Consider the following 19,509-nt stretch of genomic DNA (forward strand, 5'->3'; position numbering starts at 1 on the left):
CAAATGTAACCCAAGCCTCAAATCAAGTAATCTAAAAACACAAGAACAAACTCCCTATACTTCAAAACCAACAAACATATTTCAAGAAATTACTCCCAAACAAATCTAGCACTAGGACTCAAACCATGAACTAAAGATCCAGTCTGCCCTATCAATCTAGGGGTAGTCTTCAATAAAGCTTTGCTTGGCATGTGGATTTAGATCACCTGATTCTAGAAACTATAAATAAATTGAAAGAAGGTTCTGTGTTTCTGGTTGTGTTTCTAAGACTTTTGAGGTTGAAAAGAGGGTTTATGACCCTTCTTTTCTTTGATGCATTTGACTTGACATTCTTAACTTGCATTTTCCAGGCCCCTGGAAAAATAATACTATTATACTACTATTAGGAGATCAGTTCAGATTCCATACAGAAACAAACTGCAAAATATAAGAACTGTATCTTACCACGAGACACGAGTATATGGCATTCCTCATGTCCATTTTTTTTAATGATAAGCCATGCAACGAACCACAACTTCAGTCCTGTTGCAGCCATGAACTTCATTACTCCACTAGTCCAGTCCTTTGTTCCTGCACTGAAAGAGAATTTCAAGCAAGAGCTTCAAGATAAACCTATCAAGAGTATATAGCATTCAGCTTCCCTTGAAAGCATCTTCTAAGTCATGCTGTTAATTGGCATCTGAAGACAAAACCAGAATGTGGTTCTCGGTGACTTGATATTAAACAAATCTGTGGGATTTCTGAGCTGATACTTCCATGAGCAAAAGCAAATTCAAATCTGAATGCTCAGAGAGAACATGCTTTAATTAATCAGATTCCTCGAGCCATGAGTACGAGTCCAATTGTTCAAATCTTTCCCCAACAATAAAAGCATATACCCCGTCTCGCATCTGAACCCAACTGCATCCAGGCATCTTCTTTACTCCTTTCATTTTCATCAATTCTCTAACCCTATCTGCCTCCTTCCACCTCCCAGCTTCGGCATACATGTTGGAAAGCAGTGCATAGTACCCAGAGTGCTTCGGCTTCAATTTAAGTAAGCGTTCAGCAGCCCAACAACCCAGTTCCACCTTTCCATGGAGCCGACATGCTCCAAGTAGTGCACCCCAAATATTGGCATCTGCTTCAATTGGTAGACTTTGAACAAGATGAACGGCTTCATCTACAAGCCCATTGCGACCAAGAAGATCCACCATGCAAGCGTAGTGTGTCTGTGTTGGCTTAATATTGTGAGCAAACATGTCATCAAAATATCTCCGTCCCTTTTCGATTAGCCCTCCATGACTACAAGCTGATAAGACAGCAATAAAGGAAACTGAATCATATTCAACCCCGTCATCTTTCATGGCTTCAAAGAAATTAATAGCAGTTTGCAGTTCACCAAGCATTCCATACCCCAATATCATAGTATTCCAAGATGCCACATCCCTGCATTGCATTCGATCAAAGATCTTCCTAGAAACATCAATCCGTCCACACTTGGTGTACAAATCTAAAAGCGAGTTCGAGACAAATTGATGGGAATGAAACAATCTTCTAACTGCATAACCATGGATCTCCTTTCCTTGCTTGATTGCAGAAACATTAGAACATGCAGAGAGAGCCCCTACAAATGAAACAGTGTCATGTTCCATTCCCAGCCGGCCCATTTCTGAAAATAGAGCAAGAGACTCTTGCCAATCATCAGTCAGAGAATAACCAACAATCAGTATATTGTAAGATACCTCATCTCTAAGGGAAATTTCAAATACATTTTGAGCCAGATCTAGACAGCTACATTTTGCATACATATCAATCAAAGCATTTGAGACAAATAAATCCGAGGCAAACCCACTCCGGAGTGACTTTGCATGAATCTCCTTCCCAGGGCGAACACATCCCAGCCTTGCACATGCAGGGAGAACATTAGTGAAAGTAACAGAGGTCAGATTTTCACCTTGAGCTTGCATTTTCCTGACAAGGCCTATAGCTTCCAACTCCAGGGAATTTTGTGCAAAGTTTGCAATCATTGCATTCCACGATATGGCATTCCTCATGTTCATATTATAAAATACATTCGATGCTTCAGTTGAACGCCCTGATTTAGAATACATATCAATCAAAGAATTCGAAACAAAGACATCTCTATCCAAACCCATTCTCACACATAAACCATGAACTTCCCTCCCCTTGCAAAAGTAACCAAGTTCAGCCAAGATTGGTAGCACGCTTGAAATTGTAGTTGCATTAAAATCCACTGTCTCAATCATCAACCTGAAACTAGACAAGGCCTGTTCATAACACCCATTGTAACCCAAAATGACAATACTTGCATTCCATGAGACATCATTCCTCTCAATCATCTCATCAAAGACTTGTTTCGAGGCTTCAACCTTTCTGCACTTACCATAAGCATCAATTAATGCATTCCCAATACTGAGTTGACTATCTAAACCTACTTTCAAAACATAACAATGAATCCCACTACTCATCTTCCCATACTCAAGTGCTGCACAAACTGGCAGTGTGCTCACCACGCTAACTGCATTTGGCTTAACCTCAGACCAAAAAAGCATATCTCTGAACACTCTAATCGCATCAAAGCAACAACTATTGTCTGAAAATGCCCGAAGAATCGAGTTCCAAGACACCAAATCCTTCTCCGGCATTTCACCGAACACTTTTTCTGCAGCCAACAAATCACCACAGTTCCCATAGAACGTCAACAGAGTATTATTCACGTACACATCTGAATCGAATCCCACCTTCAGCAACGTTCCATGAGCCTCCAGTCCTTTCCGGACCTCCAAAAAGTCCGAGCAAAGCTTAAGCACAAAAGGGAAAGTATGATCATCCGGCATAACACCACTCCTCAGCATCTCATTATACACCATAAACCCATTGTGATCATAAATCCCTAGCATCCCCTGAGCTCGAATGAGGGTGTTGTAGAGAAACGGTGAGAGAGCAAAAGCGACGCTCCGGGAGAAGAGGGCCTGGACGGTTTCCGAGCTCGACTCAAACAGAGCGTACCGGAGAATGAGCGCAGCGCATACGGATACGCTGGACGGAAGGACGCCATGGAGGACGGCCTGAGCGTGGGTTTGTTGGATTTGCCGGAGAGACTGCGCCGAGGCGCAGACGGAGAGAATGTCCGGCCGGTGAGACCATTGATACTGTGGGAGAATGTGTAGAGGGCTTCGGCAAGAGAGTGAAGAAGCGAAACGAGATAGGCGAGCATGGCAGCGGTGGAAGATATACATACAAAAAATACAGAATTACAGAGTAATAGAATCAGAGAAACAGAAGCAGAAGAAATGCCTGGATTTTGGAGGGAAAGCTTGAATTTAATATGTCGGGGCAATTTCTCTAAAGACCCCTTTTGTTTTCATTATTTACACAAACCTCCACATAAAAATTTGATCAGGGAAATATTATTTATTATTGGAGCATCCTCAATAGATTGATTTTTTGCACAAAAATTAAGAAGCCATGTAGGATAGAGATGAGGGAGAGAGAAGGAAAAGAAAATAAGAAAAAAAAACAAAGCAAAAATAATGACAGTTATAGGAAACATGAAACAAAAAAAAACAAAAACAAAAACAAAAAAAACAAAAAAGACTATTAATGCGCTGACAGTATCTGTGTGGTGTGGTCCGAAAAAAAAAAAAAGATAGGACTCACATTTATGACAAAATCTTCATTCTTGCATGAGGAACTCTCCCCTCTCTCTCTCTCTCTCTCATCTCTCTTCTCTCCTCCACCTTACCATTTTTTCCTTAAAACTTGTGCACAACCTCTTTATTAGGGTTGTTCTTACGGATTATTTTTTTCTTTTTCTCATAGTTGGTATAATTTTCTAAAAGCATATACATATATAGCACAGCACGAGGAAGTAGAGTAGAGACATAAAATATTCTATAATCTTGTAGAATCCTTAAGTTTGTATAGAAAATTAGGGAGGATTCTAGAGCTATAATAATAGATGTCATAAAATCAAGTAAATCTTCACCATTTATTGAAGAGAGAAAATGGCTATAAATACCTAGCCAATAATTCGAAGAGTCAACTTTCGAGATTGCCATGAAAGAGTAGCTATGAAAGAGTAGCTAAGACGGATCAATACTAGCATATATACAAAGATTTTTGTTTAGACCGTTAATAATAATAACAGTAATTCAGAGTATATATTACCTACAAGGAGTATCTAGGTAGATAAAACATGATTTCTAATCAAAAGATCACGAGCTCAATTTTTTGCCAATTCAAATCATACATTCTAATCTGTCATACTATAAGTTTAAGGAGAAATATCTTTACAAAGTACAAGCAATGTTTTAGCATGTATGTAACAATATTAATATGGCACAACAAGACTAATTAAAACCAGTAATAAACACAAGAACAGCTGAACTTAATTCATTTCTTTAGCATACTAAATGGGGAGTCTGGCATAGACAGCTCCATGTCCACACACATATCCTCGGCTTCATTAACATCTTCATAATTTGTCAAGCCTCCTTCCTGCATATGACAATCAAATGCCCACGTTTTTCCATGTTCATTGTCATCAGATCCCTCTGCAATATCATCCAGCATGGTGTTTATATCACCATATCCACTCAAAACATTGGAAATTTTGGGATAGCAGTCCTGAGGTTCTTCCGGTAAATAGTTTGTGATTCCCTTTCTGCAACCGCTGTGTTCTCCTGCTTCTTTTGGGTGTTGCTCCTGCTCTGTGATGATATGGCCGTGCTCGAGAGCCACCGCCTTGTGTTTGGCTGTCCAATCAGGGCGGCTCCATAAATATAATGGTGGTGCTGTTATGTTCCATTGCTCCATCTGCTGGTCATTCACATCCACTGATCCAGGCAGGTAAAAGGACTGATAGAATAACAGATCAAATACTTTTTAAGTTTTGTTTTTATGCTAACACAATAAAAAATGTAAAACCATATTATTGCTAGCTGACCTTCCCAGCCAGTATTTTATGATCTTCCCAAACTATATCATAGCCATCTTGTCTTCCATCAAGTCTGGTAGCAGAAAACAGATTAAATAGTAAGCAGGAAAACCACTTGATATCTAAGATGTATAAATGTTCACCTTGTTGTGTCCTTAGGGACAGTGACAATGAGAACCTTTGGTTTGAATGTAAGAGCCTTTCTGAGAAATTCGTAGGCATGGGCAAAAGGTGGATTCAGCCCCATGATCTGTTGAAAATAAAGTAAAATTTAAACCGTTCAAAATATCACTCTCATAAAACTCACATGAAGGACTAAAAAGTGTTAAGAAATTCAAAATCGGAGATTAATAGTGGAAAAAATGATAGTTGAGGACTATAAATAGAAATGCCACAAACATTGAGGAACTAAAAGTACTATTGTTTTTTAATCTATTACCATAATAAAGGAAACAACTATATGGTGCTTACCAGTTTAGATCCTTCAGGTAATTCTCCTACTGCAACACTCAACCAATTCCTCTTCTCAAAATTGAAATCATTCTGAGGAAAAACATATAATGAAGCCTTAGCACATGTATACCTGCAAAGACTTCGAATATAGGAATAACAATATAAAATGTGGTGGCATTCGTGTAATATTGAAATAGTTTCCAATAGTACTTAGTACCATGGAGAACTGTTAAGAGTCCAACATTGATAAAATAAGAGAGAACATATGGGTTTATAAGGCCATGACTTAGACTAGCTGATTGGATGGATTCAGTCTAACTATTATCATGCATTGCGTAGTAACTTCAAAAAATCTTAGAGCAAAATAAAAATATTTCACCTTGGGTTGTATGAGATCATAATTTTTGAATTCACAGGTTTTCCCCATTTTTTGAAGCTCCTCTTTCATCAGGCAGCTGAAATCATTTGACCCACAGCAAAAGTCGACAACCTGTTTAAGGAGCATTTTGTTTAAGGAAACGTCATATGATCATTGTAGGCACTACACCTTTAATACTTGCATTTCAGTAGATTAGAGAAAATGGAGGCAGGTTTTAATAGAAGTTGCTGAAAAATAATCAAACATTCAGAAAAGGATAAAGTGTGTGGAACTTTACCATGTCTCCATCTTGTACATACCAACGGAGCCTATTAACAATCTGCAAATTCAGAAATTAACCATGGGTCAACATGCTATTTGTACAGACACCAAACTCAGTAAAGATATAAGGACGACCAGCATAAATCACTTCTGAACCATAAGAAAATCTACCTCTCTTAATTTGTCAAGTTTTGTGAAGTGGCGACCAAAAGATGTATACCGCATGCCATTGAGAAAAGGGGCGAGATAGGAACCTAGGTTCTTCTGCAGTGTAAGAAAAGAGATACATTCTACAGTAATTATTCTGTTTCTCATCAGACACCATCAAAACTTCCATCTGAACTCAAATTGCAAATAGGTTCATGTATTTTAAGTATATACCTTCCATTTGAAAATATTTTTGAGAACCTCAGGTTCACAGATAGCTTTCGCATCCTCAATACTGTGCCCTTCATCTAATTTCTTCAAGGCTGCTTGAACAGCCTGAGAATATTGAGGGACCAAAAAGGAAAAAGGATAGACATTATAAACTGGAATCCACAGAAAAAAACAGAAATAATCTCTGTCCAACTTTATGTAAAACTGATAATCATACCTTCACAGCACGCTCCACCTTAGCTTCAGTAATGGTCTTGACATCATCGAATTTTGAGGAAAATGTATGAATGCTGTTCTTTTTATGCTCCATCATGAATTTATGCTTATCAAAAGAAGAATCGACGCTTTCTACGAGAGCACGTATACTGCAAAGCCAAATATTGTATTCAAAGGAAAAGAACAAAGAGAAACAGTTGAACTTCAAAGGAGATTTGCAGTGACAAGAAAAAAAAAATGAATATATTTGAATCAAAGGGATATTGCTTCAGGAATATGACAAGGAAAGTTCACTACCTCTTCTCTGTCTCATCCCGTGAAGGCCATTCACTGTTGTCCTCCTTCACCACGATTACTCTTTTCACCACATTACGTGTCTGGCTAATGTTTTGCCCCTTAGAGACCAACCTGATATTTACTGGTTCTTTGAACTTTCTTTTCTCCACATTTGGAGGCTTATATGTTTCTTTTGGGATGCACATGTAGTTGCCATTTACAGTCTTCACAGTTTGACTCATTTTCAGTGTTGAAGCTACTTTGAGTGGTTTCCCCTCTTCTTTAATTGAATCACCAGGAAACCTCTGGAAAGATTTGTCCCCTTCACCTTCCACCATTTCTCTCATAGCTCCAAACACCTTAGTTCTCCTTTGAGAGAGCACAGTCTCTTTGCTTGACAGTTGACCCGAAGCCTGCTTATCCTTTCGAGCTTCAAAAGGAAATAAGATATGATCTCTTCTTGGAGTCCCAATTTCAGGAATCATCTTGTGTTTCCTATTAAGAGGCGACAGCATTAAAAAATAGCAAGATCCATGAAAGAGTAATGAAACAACCTAACTTACATGCAATATATCAAGATACGACCAGGCAAAAGTCCATCCCATGCCCTTTGCTGGATATTTTGCTCGAAATTATTCTCAAAAGTAATACTCCTGAGAAGTCATTTAATAACATTAACTGTAAAGTCGGAGAATTATTTCCAAGTAGTAAAGAATCACATTAAACTACTAGCGTATATGAGGAAAAAAGAAAGAAGAACAACCTTGGCAGACATTTCCTATGATATGCCTTCGGGCAGCGTCTACAAACTGCAAATTGCAACTCATTGACCTTTTTATCTTCTACTTGATTGCATATAAAACATTTATGAGCAGGGCACGTAAATTGTTCTCCATTGGCAATTTCCTTTTCAAGTTTTATGGCTTGTATTTCATCAGATGGATAGACCAGCCTTGAGATACACTTTGGATGAAAGAAATGACCACAAGTTGCAGAGACACAAGGAAAGACCTATAATATAATATAACCATATTGAGTGGCAAATACAAGTTACAGTTGAAGAAATCACCTTATATATATGTAAGAGGCAATGCAAACTTGTAAAGATATCAATTCCACGTTTTAGAGAACAAGTTATATGCATAAGTTTCACAACAATGCAATTAACTTAACTGTGCCGAGTTTATATCTTCAAGTTCATTTGCACTGTATTATTATTGTGAAATTCAAGTATTGTCTCAAAGTTGTGAGCTGATAATTATGTTTGGTTCTCCAAGAATAAAGAAAAAAAAATGAGGTTCACCAAGAAGGATATACATGGTCCTCTTTATCAAATTCGTTAGTTTACTCAATTATTGTACGTTACTAAATCAAAACCTTAAGGCAGTTGCATACTTGCATGTGAATCTAGGGACTAAAGGAAACATTTCCCCAATAACCAAGTATACAACATGGAAGTAGTGGCCAAATTAAAGAGCAAATGTTTTGACTAAACGAAAACAATTACACTCAACTTCACTTATACTCAACCAAATTTTTACGCAGATTGGAAAATTTTTCAAACCTCAGCTGCCCCAGAAGAGCTGTCAGAAAAGCCCAATAAACCACATGCAAAGCATTGATGTAGTCCATGTTGACAATTTTTGCAGATAAATGTTTGAATTGCCTGTTTAACAATCAGCAGGAAAAAATTTTAAAATCTTGAGAGACAAGGATTAACCCCAAAAAAGAGGATAGAAACAAAGTTTAAGACACAAGGATCCATAGAAATAGTTTTTACTTCTACACGGTTACTAGTATAGCCAAGAGATTCACAAAGGGAATCGGCACCAGATTCTATAGTTGGATGGAAGGATCGTATGCATCTCCCTTCACAACTGCAAAACATGTAAAATAGATAATAAATAAAAAGAAAAATAAACTTAGAAGGATTAACAATCAGAGCAATGCAAAAGTCCAACAAGCTTATTGGGGCTATAATGAACATGGGCCAAACCACACTAAAAGATTGAATCTAACCAATTAGCTAGTCTAACCCATGGCCTTATAAACCCATATGTTCTCTCTTATTTTATCAATGTGAGACTCTTAACAATTGTCTCTGATAAGCTTGCAGCAAGTGATAAAGGAGTAAATGAAGTTGATTAAAAGCGCAGAGGGTAAGATAAGTGGAAAATAAGTCCTTAAAATCAGTACAATTTTACTTTGCCTTGGTAGCATGGTGCTTGAGCTACAAATAGAAAGCTTTGCGCAAAATGGATGCATCTTCTGCAAGCTAAAGGTCCCTTAAAAAAGAGAGGTTACCATTCTTCCTGGCATTTTCTTTTCTTTGACCCAAAGACGTTAGGATTCACTCTTTCCTAATAATCTAATATACTTGAGCCCTTTTCAGTTCTTTAAAGTGGAGTTAATCCTTCAAATCCTAGTTCACATTTCTTTCAAATTATTTAAAAGCAGGAAGGGGTCAGGTCACACTGCCACCATCACAAGGTCTTCATTTAAATGTCAAAATCAAGAGTCTATAGCTTCCTACAAAGCCCCCACCTTCTAAATACAAGTCAAGATGGAGTTTATCTTTGGAATTAGAAAGTGCCTTGGGTTTTCAAACCCATCAGTATGTTGCTATGTTACAAGAACATAAAGAAAAATATCAAACTAGAAAGAAGTAAAGAACCACTTTGAGTTGCAGCTTGCCTTTTTTTTTTTTATGGTAACTACTTTAAATAGACACACACACACACACACACACACACAAAGGAATGGAAATTATGTGCATACCACAAAAGTTCACCCCCATTATCACAAAGGGCACAAACATGATCAAAGATTCCATCACCCTCATCACCACCACCACTGTCATCATCATCCTCGTCAACAATAAATTTGTGTCTCTTATTTGCTTGGTTTACCCTTGACTAAAAGCATTTTTGACAATTACAAGTTAAAAGCAGGACCAAAAGGGAGAAATAAACTGCTCCATAAAATTGCCTTTCAAACTTCAAGCACTAACCTCATAAGCACTTTCCGTAGATGTCTCTGAAAGAAATCCAGCCAAGTACTGTTCCACAATGTTGTTAATATTCGGTTACTAGAGTATGTAAATATATATGCATAGAAGCACAAGCAGGACAACTCACCTAGGAAAGATAACAGTAAGCAACTGAAGGACTTGAAATTACTAAAGACAGAATTCTATCAGAACATAACTTATATTCCACAGCAAATAACTTATAAGTGGCACAGAGATAAGGATACAAGTACACCTTAACTCTCTTGAGTTATTTCCTTTTCCCTATATACAAATATGACTATGATTGCAGGTAGGCATATAAGGTTCAAGGGGATGATGACAGCTGCAGTTGCTTAATGCACTACCAAAAATATGACTGCTGGTAATAGTAGGGACAAATTAACACCCATTCAAATCTAGCAACCAAATATGTGAGACATGATAGTAGAAAATCAATTTCTCTCTGTGAAGATTAAGTAAATACTGCTCATCAATTTACGAAGCATAAAGCAAAGTTGACACTTACGTTATCATAATGGTAGTGAAGTAAAATGCGACAATACCTCAGATTTTGATATATCTTTATCCCTCAGTGCTGTGTCTCTGAGTATTGATATGTGTTTGAACAGATCATCTTCACAAGGTAGAACCTCACATGCACTAAATAGAATTGACAATTCAGTTAGCACCAACAAAAAAGTATAAGTAAACACACACACACACACACATAGAGTTAAATTAGGATATGTAAGTTACAATTGCATCCGCACCTCAAGGTTTTCACAATGTGTTTCCACACGGCTTCTCGAGATTGCTGAGGGTTAAATTTCACAAACTGGAGGCAGTGGACAACAGTCAAGACTGGTTTGATGATCTCCTGATAACTCTTCCTAGGTTTCAACAGCTTAACCCAGGTATTGTCTCTGGGAAGTAGCACATAAATTACGGGCTCGAGAAAACAGAGCCTGAACTTCCATGCCACAGCTTTCTTGTACACTTTCTGAAACCCATCATCTGCAGTCCCACGTACAAATAGATAGGCGCTTGATGGCATGGAAACCTCACTCCCATCCCATCCAAGAGGCAAAAGAACAAATGAAACCGGTTGATCATTGCAGTCCACAAAATAGTAATCTATTATGCATTCAGGCACAATTTCACCCTCCTCGTCAGATGAAGCCATGATCAATAAATTCCTTAGAAAATTACCTAAATTGTATCACCTACCCACACAGCATCGGCACCAAAATGGTTAAACCCACACACGTGAAAACCAAAAACTACAACTCTACACTTCTATAAAATCACATAAAAACCAATCTACAGCTATTTGTCCATGTTCTAAGAGTAAAATTTCCAGAATAAGAAAAAAAACAACCAAAAAAAGCATGAAAAACACAGAAAAGCACCTTAAACGATCACTTGATCAATCAAAAACTTAGAAATCTCAACTTCAGGAACGGAGAATAAGTAAGATCATTTTTGAAAACACAAACTTACGTACATATACACACTCGCACTCAAACGCACAAACAAACACAAAGCTGCTTCTTACCATGCTCATCCCTAGATGGATGAAGTTTTTTAGGAGAAATGGACTTTGAATTTGCTGCAGAAAGTAAATAAATGCAAGTCCGCTGAGAAGGGAAAGACAGTGTTCAGTGTTCACTGTTCAGGCAGTGATTTTTCTTTTCATTTCCTTTTTTTGTTTGTTTTGTTTTATAGTTCGCCATTTTCGGGTCGACGACAGTAACGTACTAACGTGGGAAAAAAATGAGATTTTCAGTTTTCACATTTGGGCTTTTGTCGCTTTTTACTTAGTTTGGACCCGGTGTATTATTTTATTATAAGAGTTGTTATAATATGAGCCCGTATTCTCCTCCTAATGTAGATTCTAGTTCTAAATGATGCATAAATTGTATATTTTTAGTATTGGAATTGAGTAATTGTAGAATGAAATTTGTAAATACAATATAGGGTTATCAAATCTTAATATTTGTACAAAATAATTAATTACATATATGTTAATAATTAACACTGTTGTTTGTAGTATACAAATTATGAACTTTTAAAATATAAATTATGAACAGTTAGTATGTAAACTGTGAACACAATATGGACCCGAGTCCACATAATAATTTCCGTTATTGTAACAATCTTTACAAACAAATTTATTTTTACTTTTTTTAAGATCCAAGGGAAAGAGAAAAAAAAAAACAATAAATAAGGATAAACGTACATGAAGTGGATTGGAGCGGATTTCAGGTGAATCCACATTCAATTCGCTAAATATAGATCAAAAAATTTTCATCCACATCCACATCCGCTAGAGGTGTCGATCTGATCCACTAATAGCGGATTTGGTGGATTAGATCGGATGACGAATTTTAAGTTTATAAAGTATACTCCGTATTAAATAAGTTTGGCTCTTAAAGACAATAGGTTTGGCGCTTGATGGGACAATCGATTTTTTTTTTTTAATTCAATTACGTTGTTTTGTTTGGTTCTTCATTCATATTTATCGCAATGTTGAACTTGTAATTATAACGCCAGGAAGAAGAAATCAAACTTGAAGAATGAAGAAGGCGGAAATTAAACTAGAAAACAATAATTGAGAAATGTGAGAACCTAAAACCCTATGTCATGTCTCAGACTCTCAGATTCGCATACAATCCGATAGTGACGAATTTTCATTAAATGAATTTGCATCCCATCAACTTTATGTGGATATATGCGGATGGGATGGAAGTCGATTTGGTGGATTTCACGTATTCGATTAGATTTAGCAGATCCTTAATCAGTTACTCACTCCTACCTAGCGATATTGTTAGTGCACGCAACACGCATTAGATTGACTTCTTTCTTTTTTTTTTTTTTTTTTCTCTTGCAGGACCCACAAAAAATCTCAATATATTTTATTATAGCAATATCAACAATAAAATTCATTTTTTTTAGGTCCCACAAAAAAAAAAAAAAAAAAAACATTTGTAACCGACAACCACCTTGACGCGCTAGCAAGCACGTGCAATGCAAGTGTGTGTATGTGTGTGTGTGTATATATATATACACACACACACATACACACACTTGCATTGCACGTGCTTGCTAGCGCGTCAAGGTGGTTGTTGAAAGTTATAATCTGATTTTAAATTGGATTTAATATGATTTTAAATTGAATTTTAATCATAATCTCACTATTACTACTGAAGTGGTTCGGACTCCGAAACGTTATGTACATAAATAGTTAAAAGAATTAACTATAATTCACAACGATTCTATCATAATCTTATTTCCAAATATGCTTATAACTTTAAAATGATTAACCCAAAATTCACAATAATTCTAATAATACTAAATAAATAAATAAACTAAAGACTCACCGGAGTTCGTTTCAACGAAAAAATCAAAAGTTGAAACTTAGTCATCGAAAGATAAAAATTAATGAGTCAATATAGTAATTTGAAATGTTGTCAAACTTATTAGATATGTAATTCTATTAAAACATCATTTGGCTAATATAAAAGATAAAATGTCCTAAATATAGCAAGCAATTTGTTATCCGAAAAACACTCTAAACCCTTGCAATATAATGCACCAAAAAAAAAAGAACTTTAATTTATTAATCCGAGGGGTTGAGACAACAGAATTTTGGGAGTACTTTATTTTAGAGAACATTTATCTCTTAAATTCATATTCTCCCCAACAACCCCTCATCATCAATATTCTCTGGTCTTCTGCATGCAGCCATGCAATGATCTCCTCATTGCAACTCTATCATTTCTATCTCTTCTGTATATGTTATTCTCTCTCTAGAATATCATATCCTTAATTATCAATTTATCATCTCTAGCTAGCTAGAAATTTTTATATTTATTTATATATTTATATTTTTTGAATTTGATTTGATTATTTCTGATCGATCGCCATTTTATCGTTCGATCTCAACTTTCCCCTTATACAATAATAATGGGGAATTGTTGTCCAAAGGAAGACCAATCCGCGGAAGATCCGAAACAAACGGACCAAAATCAGGAGGATCAACCGACCACCGCGCCGGAAAATGATCCGATGGGAGCGGCGCCTCCGAAGTCGTCGTCGGCGGGGTCGTCGGCGAAGGTGCAGATAGGGACGGTGCTAGGGCGGCCGATGGAGGACGTGCGGGCTACGTACAGCATAGGGAAGGAGCTAGGGCGGGGGCAATTTGGGGTTACGCATCTCTGCACTCACAAGCAAACTGGCGAACAGTTTGCGTGCAAGACGATCGCGAAGCGGAAACTGGTGAACAAGGAGGACATCGAGGACGTGCGGCGGGAGGTGCAGATAATGCACCACTTGACGGGGCAGCCCAACGTGGTGGAGCTCAAGGGCGCCTACGAGGACAAGCAGTCGGTGCACCTCGTCATGGAGCTCTGCGCCGGCGGAGAGCTGTTCGATCGAATTATCGCCAAGGGACACTACACGGAACGCGCCGCCGCGTCTCTGCTCAGAACCATCGTCCAGATCGTGCATACCTGCCATTACATGGGCGTCATCCACAGAGATCTTAAGCCTGAGAATTTCCTCCTCTTGAGCAAAGAAGAGAATTCTCCTCTCAAGGCTACAGATTTTGGTCTTTCAGTCTTCTACAAGCAAGGTTAGTTCAACAATTTTCCACATTTTCTTCTTATGTTACAGTTATCATCAACAAAAATTTCTATGAACTCGAGTCTACCTCATTATTATTAATTACTAAATAACAAATGTTAAAAGTGAAAAAAATGAAAATAATATTTGCAACATACATTTTGTCTAGCTTGTCAATTAATATTAGTTTGAAAAAATAAATTTGTGAGGACATCTTCAGCCATTGGTCAAATCGTTGCATTGGTAACTATAAAGTTTTAAGTTCAAACACTTAATAGTGGATGACTATAGGGGTGTTTGCTAATCAGCTGCTAGCTAAGTTAGTTTGACTAATTGATAACATTAGTGAATTGTAAAAAAACGTTTGGTAAATTAACTATTAGCTGATAGCCGATTACATGCAAAATGACTTTCTCAAAAAATTAATCAAAAAAATTGCTTTGAGTAGCTTTTTGAATTTTAATATTTTGAAAATTAATCAAACACTCATATAGATTATTTAATCAAGTCAAGCTAATAGTGGTCAAATAAACTAAAATTGACTGATAAGATAATTATGTTACCAACAAGGCCAATAAGTAAAGATATTAAAAATAATGAAAATTATCCAAGAAAATTCTGGATTTTTTTTAAAAATTTTATTTTTGTTTTTATTTCAGGAGATGTGTTTAAAGACATAGTTGGCAGCGCATATTATATTGCACCAGAAGTCTTGAGGAGAAGATACGGACCGGAGGTAGATATATGGAGCGTTGGTGTCATGTTATACATTCTTCTCTGTGGAGTGCCTCCTTTTTGGGCAGGTGCTATATTTAGGCCATATTTACTAAATTTGAAATTGAATACCATATTTACTAAATTTGAAACTGAAAGACTAAATTACATGATAATGAACATTTGAAGAATTAAAAGTACAATTATTTTTTACCTTAAAAGGGGTAGCTAAGTAGCTAGCTAGGTGAAATATGATTCAATTTAGTGTTTTATATAATTTACAAACTATAGCATATAAGCGAGTTTATCTTGTGTGGCACACTGGCACCTTCTTACTACTAATTTTTGTAAAAAAAACATAAAAATGAGACTACCTGATCTCTATTTCTTTCCAATGATAGAATTGAATCTCATTGGATTCCTTTCAATTCAAGATTTCACATTCAGGTGGGAATGGAACTATTATCATAGCTTTAATAATGAAAGAATAACCAATAAATATGTGTTGATCGATCAGAATCGGAGCATGGAATATTCAATGCAATACTGCGTGGGCACCTTGATTTTTCAACTGACCCATGGCCAGCAATTTCACCCGGGGCAAAAGACCTGGTTCGAAAGATGTTGAACTCAGATCCCAATCAAAGATTGACTGCAGCTCAAGTTTTGAGTAAGTTACTTTTTTCTTTACGAGTCATATAAAGTACTTTTAATATCAATATTGATAATATTTGATACAACCCGTTATTCTTATGCTATAACACGTACAATACCGGTATAGATTGATACCTTAATTAAACTTTCTTTAAAATAAGGGAAAATGGTCAAATAGGCCCTCGAACTTTAGCTTAAAAGTCAATTAAACACCTAAACTTTTTAAAGGTACAATTACACCCATCAACAATTCATTTATGTGCAATGAAGCCCAAAAACAAGTTAATGACCTGCTATCACAGGTCACTAGTTCATGCCACCTTCCGGCAAAAAAAAAAGTGACCGGCAAAATTTCCAGTAAAAAAAAAAAAGTAACCTGCGACCAACGAACGGTCGCCGCCGGTCACTTTTTTTTTTTTTTGTCGGAAATTTCGCCAGAATGTGGCCTGAACCCTAATGACCTGCGGCAGGTCATTAACTTGTTTTTGGGCTTCATTGCACTTAAATGAATTGTTGATGGGTGTAATTACACCTTTAAAAAGTTTAGGGGCCTAATTGACTTGTAAGTTAAAGTTTGAGGGCCTATTTGATCTTTTTCCTTAAAATAATTATATTAGAGTTTTGCCAATAATATGATACTAATTGTATGGTTGTGTACCTGTGAAGATCATTCATGGATCAAGGAGGATGGGGAAGCACCAGATACACCATTGGACAATGCTGTTTTGGACAGACTCAAACAATTTAGAGCCATGAACAAGTTCAAGAAAGTTGCCCTCAGGGTAAGTATAATTATATTATATGTTGGAAGAATAATTATATTATATGCTCAATTTATCAATAAATACAACTTATTATGATCTAAACGAAAAGTATCTATTTTAGTTTCTCAATAAAATTTTAAATTCAAACTTAGCTCGTGAATACAATAATAATGTTAATTAAGCTCAAATGCAACTCGGCATACTGAATTCATGTTAATCTATGTGTTTGTTTTGTTGAATGAATAGGTCATCGCAGGCTGTCTTTCAGAGGAAGAAATAATGGGATTGAAGCAGATGTTCAAGGGCATGGACACCGATGAAAATGGCACAATTACCCTTGAGGAGCTGAAGCATGGGCTAGCTAAGCAAGGGACAAAACTGTCAGAATATGAAGTTAAGCAGCTGATGGAAGCTGTGAGTTCATCATCAACACTAATTAATTATTGGCTATAATTAAACTCCTATATTAGTGTTAGAATATAATTTTTAATCATCTTCATACTTCATATCATATCTTAGTGAAAATAAACATATATAGATTAACCTAATTAACATCTTGAGTAATCGGTAAGCGGGTTAGTTGCCTATAGTTGATCAACTCAAACTAATAAGGTCAATGTCCTTGTGATTTATTACTTATCAAATATGTTAATGGTTTTGTAATTTAATAATCAACATATCACATCTTAACGAATAACATCAATGGTCATTTCTACCATGATTTCCTTTTAGTCATTATAATAATCTTGTTTTTTATGAATTAATGATGGCTAGGCTGATGCTGATGGCAATGGGACCATAGACTATGAAGAGTTCATTACAGCAACAATGCATCTCAACAAAATGGATAGAGAAGAGCATCTTTACGTTGCATTCCAATACTTTGACAAGGACAATAGTGGGTAAGTTACAGTGTTAGATATACACCAAAAAGTTTTTTTTTAACTTAATAATAATATTATTATTATTCACAACTAAATTAAAGTCTCCTGTATTCATGTTTTTTTTTTTTTTTTTTTTTTTTCATTCTAAATTAGGTATATTACAATAGAAGAATTAGAACAGGCTCTACGAGAATTCGGCATGAATGACGAGAGAGATATTAAAGAAATCATATCTGAGGTTGACAATGATAATGTAAGTGCAAATAAATACATGCTTGAGTCAAATCAATATTCTTCATACCAAAAATGCTACATATACATAGTAATAACTAATTTGTTTCAATTTTATATATGTTAAATGATTTTACTTGTCTAAGTACATGGGTATCACCCTTCCATATTTTGCCTACCCGTCAAAAATCCAACAACCCAAATAAATAAAGTCACATGCATGATCTTAAGTTTCCAATCTTTGATTATTTCGCATGTTTTATTATATATATACAAATGATGGGGTTATCCAGTGAATAGGACATGACTCTTATAATTTTATATATGAGGTCATGAGTACAATTTCTACTAAAATTCTATTGATCAAGTTCGTCTCACATAGATCTTCCTAGTACGATTTAACTGCTGACAAATGAAATTGTCTTTTGAATGTTTTAAACATCAGGATGGTCGAATCAACTACGACGAATTTGTAGCGATGATGAGGAAAGGCCAACAAGACTCGGATACGAATCCTAAGAAACGGAGAGAATCGTTCGTTGCATAGTAGTGGAGAGAATAAGTTTCATATATAGTAACTCAAGGGTATACATATATATATAACCTTAGCCGCCTTGCAGCATTTTTACCTGCCATTTCCAGGTTAGGTCAAAGGATGTTCGTGGAAGTTAACGTTAAATTTCGAATGCTCTTGAGAAGGGAAAGGTGCATGGTGAGGGAATTTCATATCTTTGTAAAATATTAGATACATAGTACATATCATGGGGGAGTATATTGTATATAGTTGTATTCTACAAGTGTAATATTATTGGTACGATAGTAAACAATGATAAACATGCATGCACATATCATTTATAGTTTTATACATAATATATTTAATAATCATATTACATCGTTGTGAATTGTTATTTGTTACATTTAATAGATACAATATTTTAATAGCAATAAGATTTGAATTCAAACTTATTGTATATTAATATAACAAGTGTAATAGAAATGAGACTTCATCATCAGCACAACAATACAATTTAACTCAAAGTTATTAATTGTAAAAAGTGTAACTTACAATTAATCATAATAGAACACACATATATAAAATTTTACATATAGTACCAATATAAAGTCGAAGGTTAAAATGGGCAAATAATATCAAATCATATAATTAATTAATAATGTGTGATTTAACCTCCAATTTGACCCACACTAAAAATATATGGATGGTACATATTGAAAAGTGACCATTTAATTGTTTTAAAAAAATGAGAGTCACTTTCATATTGATGCATGGGTAACAATTCCATATATCAAATTAAAGCTATAAAAGAATATGACATATTTATAATTTGACAAAAATTGAATATACTTATTAACGGGTTTAGTCAATCTCGAGATACTAGAATAAGTATGTGAATGTCTCAAACATAATGTTTAAATTGCAAATAGTATGTAACAATGTATGACTAAACCATTGTATTAAAATGCTATTTATAAGACGAAGGGCACCCTCCATTATAGATTTTAGAGGGTTAATAAAAAAAAATAAAAAAGGAGAAAAACATAATATGTACAACAAGAATTAAGTTCTTGTAAGGGAAATTAAATAGGGAAAAGAAAAAAAGCAAGTTATTAACTAAACTTGCTCATCTAGCAAGTGTAGGTATATGCTTCACGCGTTAGCTAGGTGAGTTTGGATGGTTACCAATTATAATCACCTGATATTTAAT

At 35.6% G+C, this 19,509-nt stretch overlaps 3 protein-coding genes across 4 annotated transcripts; 1 reads left to right on the forward strand and 2 right to left on the reverse strand.

The window, feature by feature from the left end:
• Positions 1-32: 32 nt before the first annotated feature.
• LOC109152346 (protein ENHANCED DOWNY MILDEW 2-like) lies at positions 33-11,222 on the reverse strand. 2 transcript variants are annotated; one of them, XM_019299986.1, is made up of 19 exons: positions 10,686-11,222; positions 10,479-10,575; positions 9,916-9,963; positions 9,684-9,820; positions 8,686-8,782; positions 8,470-8,571; positions 7,669-7,916; positions 7,469-7,558; positions 6,927-7,400; positions 6,631-6,778; positions 6,417-6,518; positions 6,207-6,299; positions 6,052-6,093; positions 5,775-5,885; positions 5,414-5,485; positions 5,086-5,192; positions 4,952-5,015; positions 4,382-4,863; positions 33-52 (listed from the first exon to the last, which is right to left on the reverse strand). In XM_019299986.1, the coding sequence occupies exons 1-18, from the start codon at positions 11,096-11,098 to the stop codon at positions 4,399-4,401; spliced, it is 2,910 nt and encodes a 969-aa protein (XP_019155531.1). In that variant the 5' UTR covers positions 11,099-11,222; the 3' UTR covers positions 33-52; positions 4,382-4,398. The 2 variants fall into 2 exon arrangements, with proteins under 2 accessions (XP_019155531.1, XP_019155530.1); XM_019299985.1 differs by lacking the exon at positions 33-52 and having other exon boundaries at positions 4,253-4,863.
• Positions 457-3,281, reverse strand: LOC109152348 (pentatricopeptide repeat-containing protein At4g14170-like). The gene has a single exon (XM_019299987.1). It carries the CDS (start codon positions 3,240-3,242, stop codon positions 807-809), a length of 2,436 nt encoding a protein of 811 aa, XP_019155532.1. The 5' UTR covers positions 3,243-3,281; the 3' UTR covers positions 457-806.
• Positions 11,223-13,582: 2,360 nt separating the features above from the next.
• LOC109152260 (calcium-dependent protein kinase 17-like) lies at positions 13,583-18,643 on the forward strand. The gene is made up of 8 exons (XM_019299848.1): positions 13,583-14,548; positions 15,198-15,341; positions 15,770-15,922; positions 16,573-16,688; positions 16,917-17,084; positions 17,445-17,572; positions 17,708-17,807; positions 18,231-18,643. The coding sequence occupies exons 1-8, from the start codon at positions 13,882-13,884 to the stop codon at positions 18,330-18,332; spliced, it is 1,578 nt and encodes a 525-aa protein (XP_019155393.1). The 5' UTR covers positions 13,583-13,881; the 3' UTR covers positions 18,333-18,643.
• Positions 18,644-19,509: the final 866 nt, after the last annotated feature.

This window comes from Ipomoea nil, unplaced genomic scaffold, assembly GCF_001879475.1.
Source record: "Ipomoea nil cultivar Tokyo-kokei standard unplaced genomic scaffold, Asagao_1.1 scaffold2403, whole genome shotgun sequence".
Lineage (NCBI taxonomy): Eukaryota > Viridiplantae > Streptophyta > Magnoliopsida > Solanales > Convolvulaceae > Ipomoea > Ipomoea nil.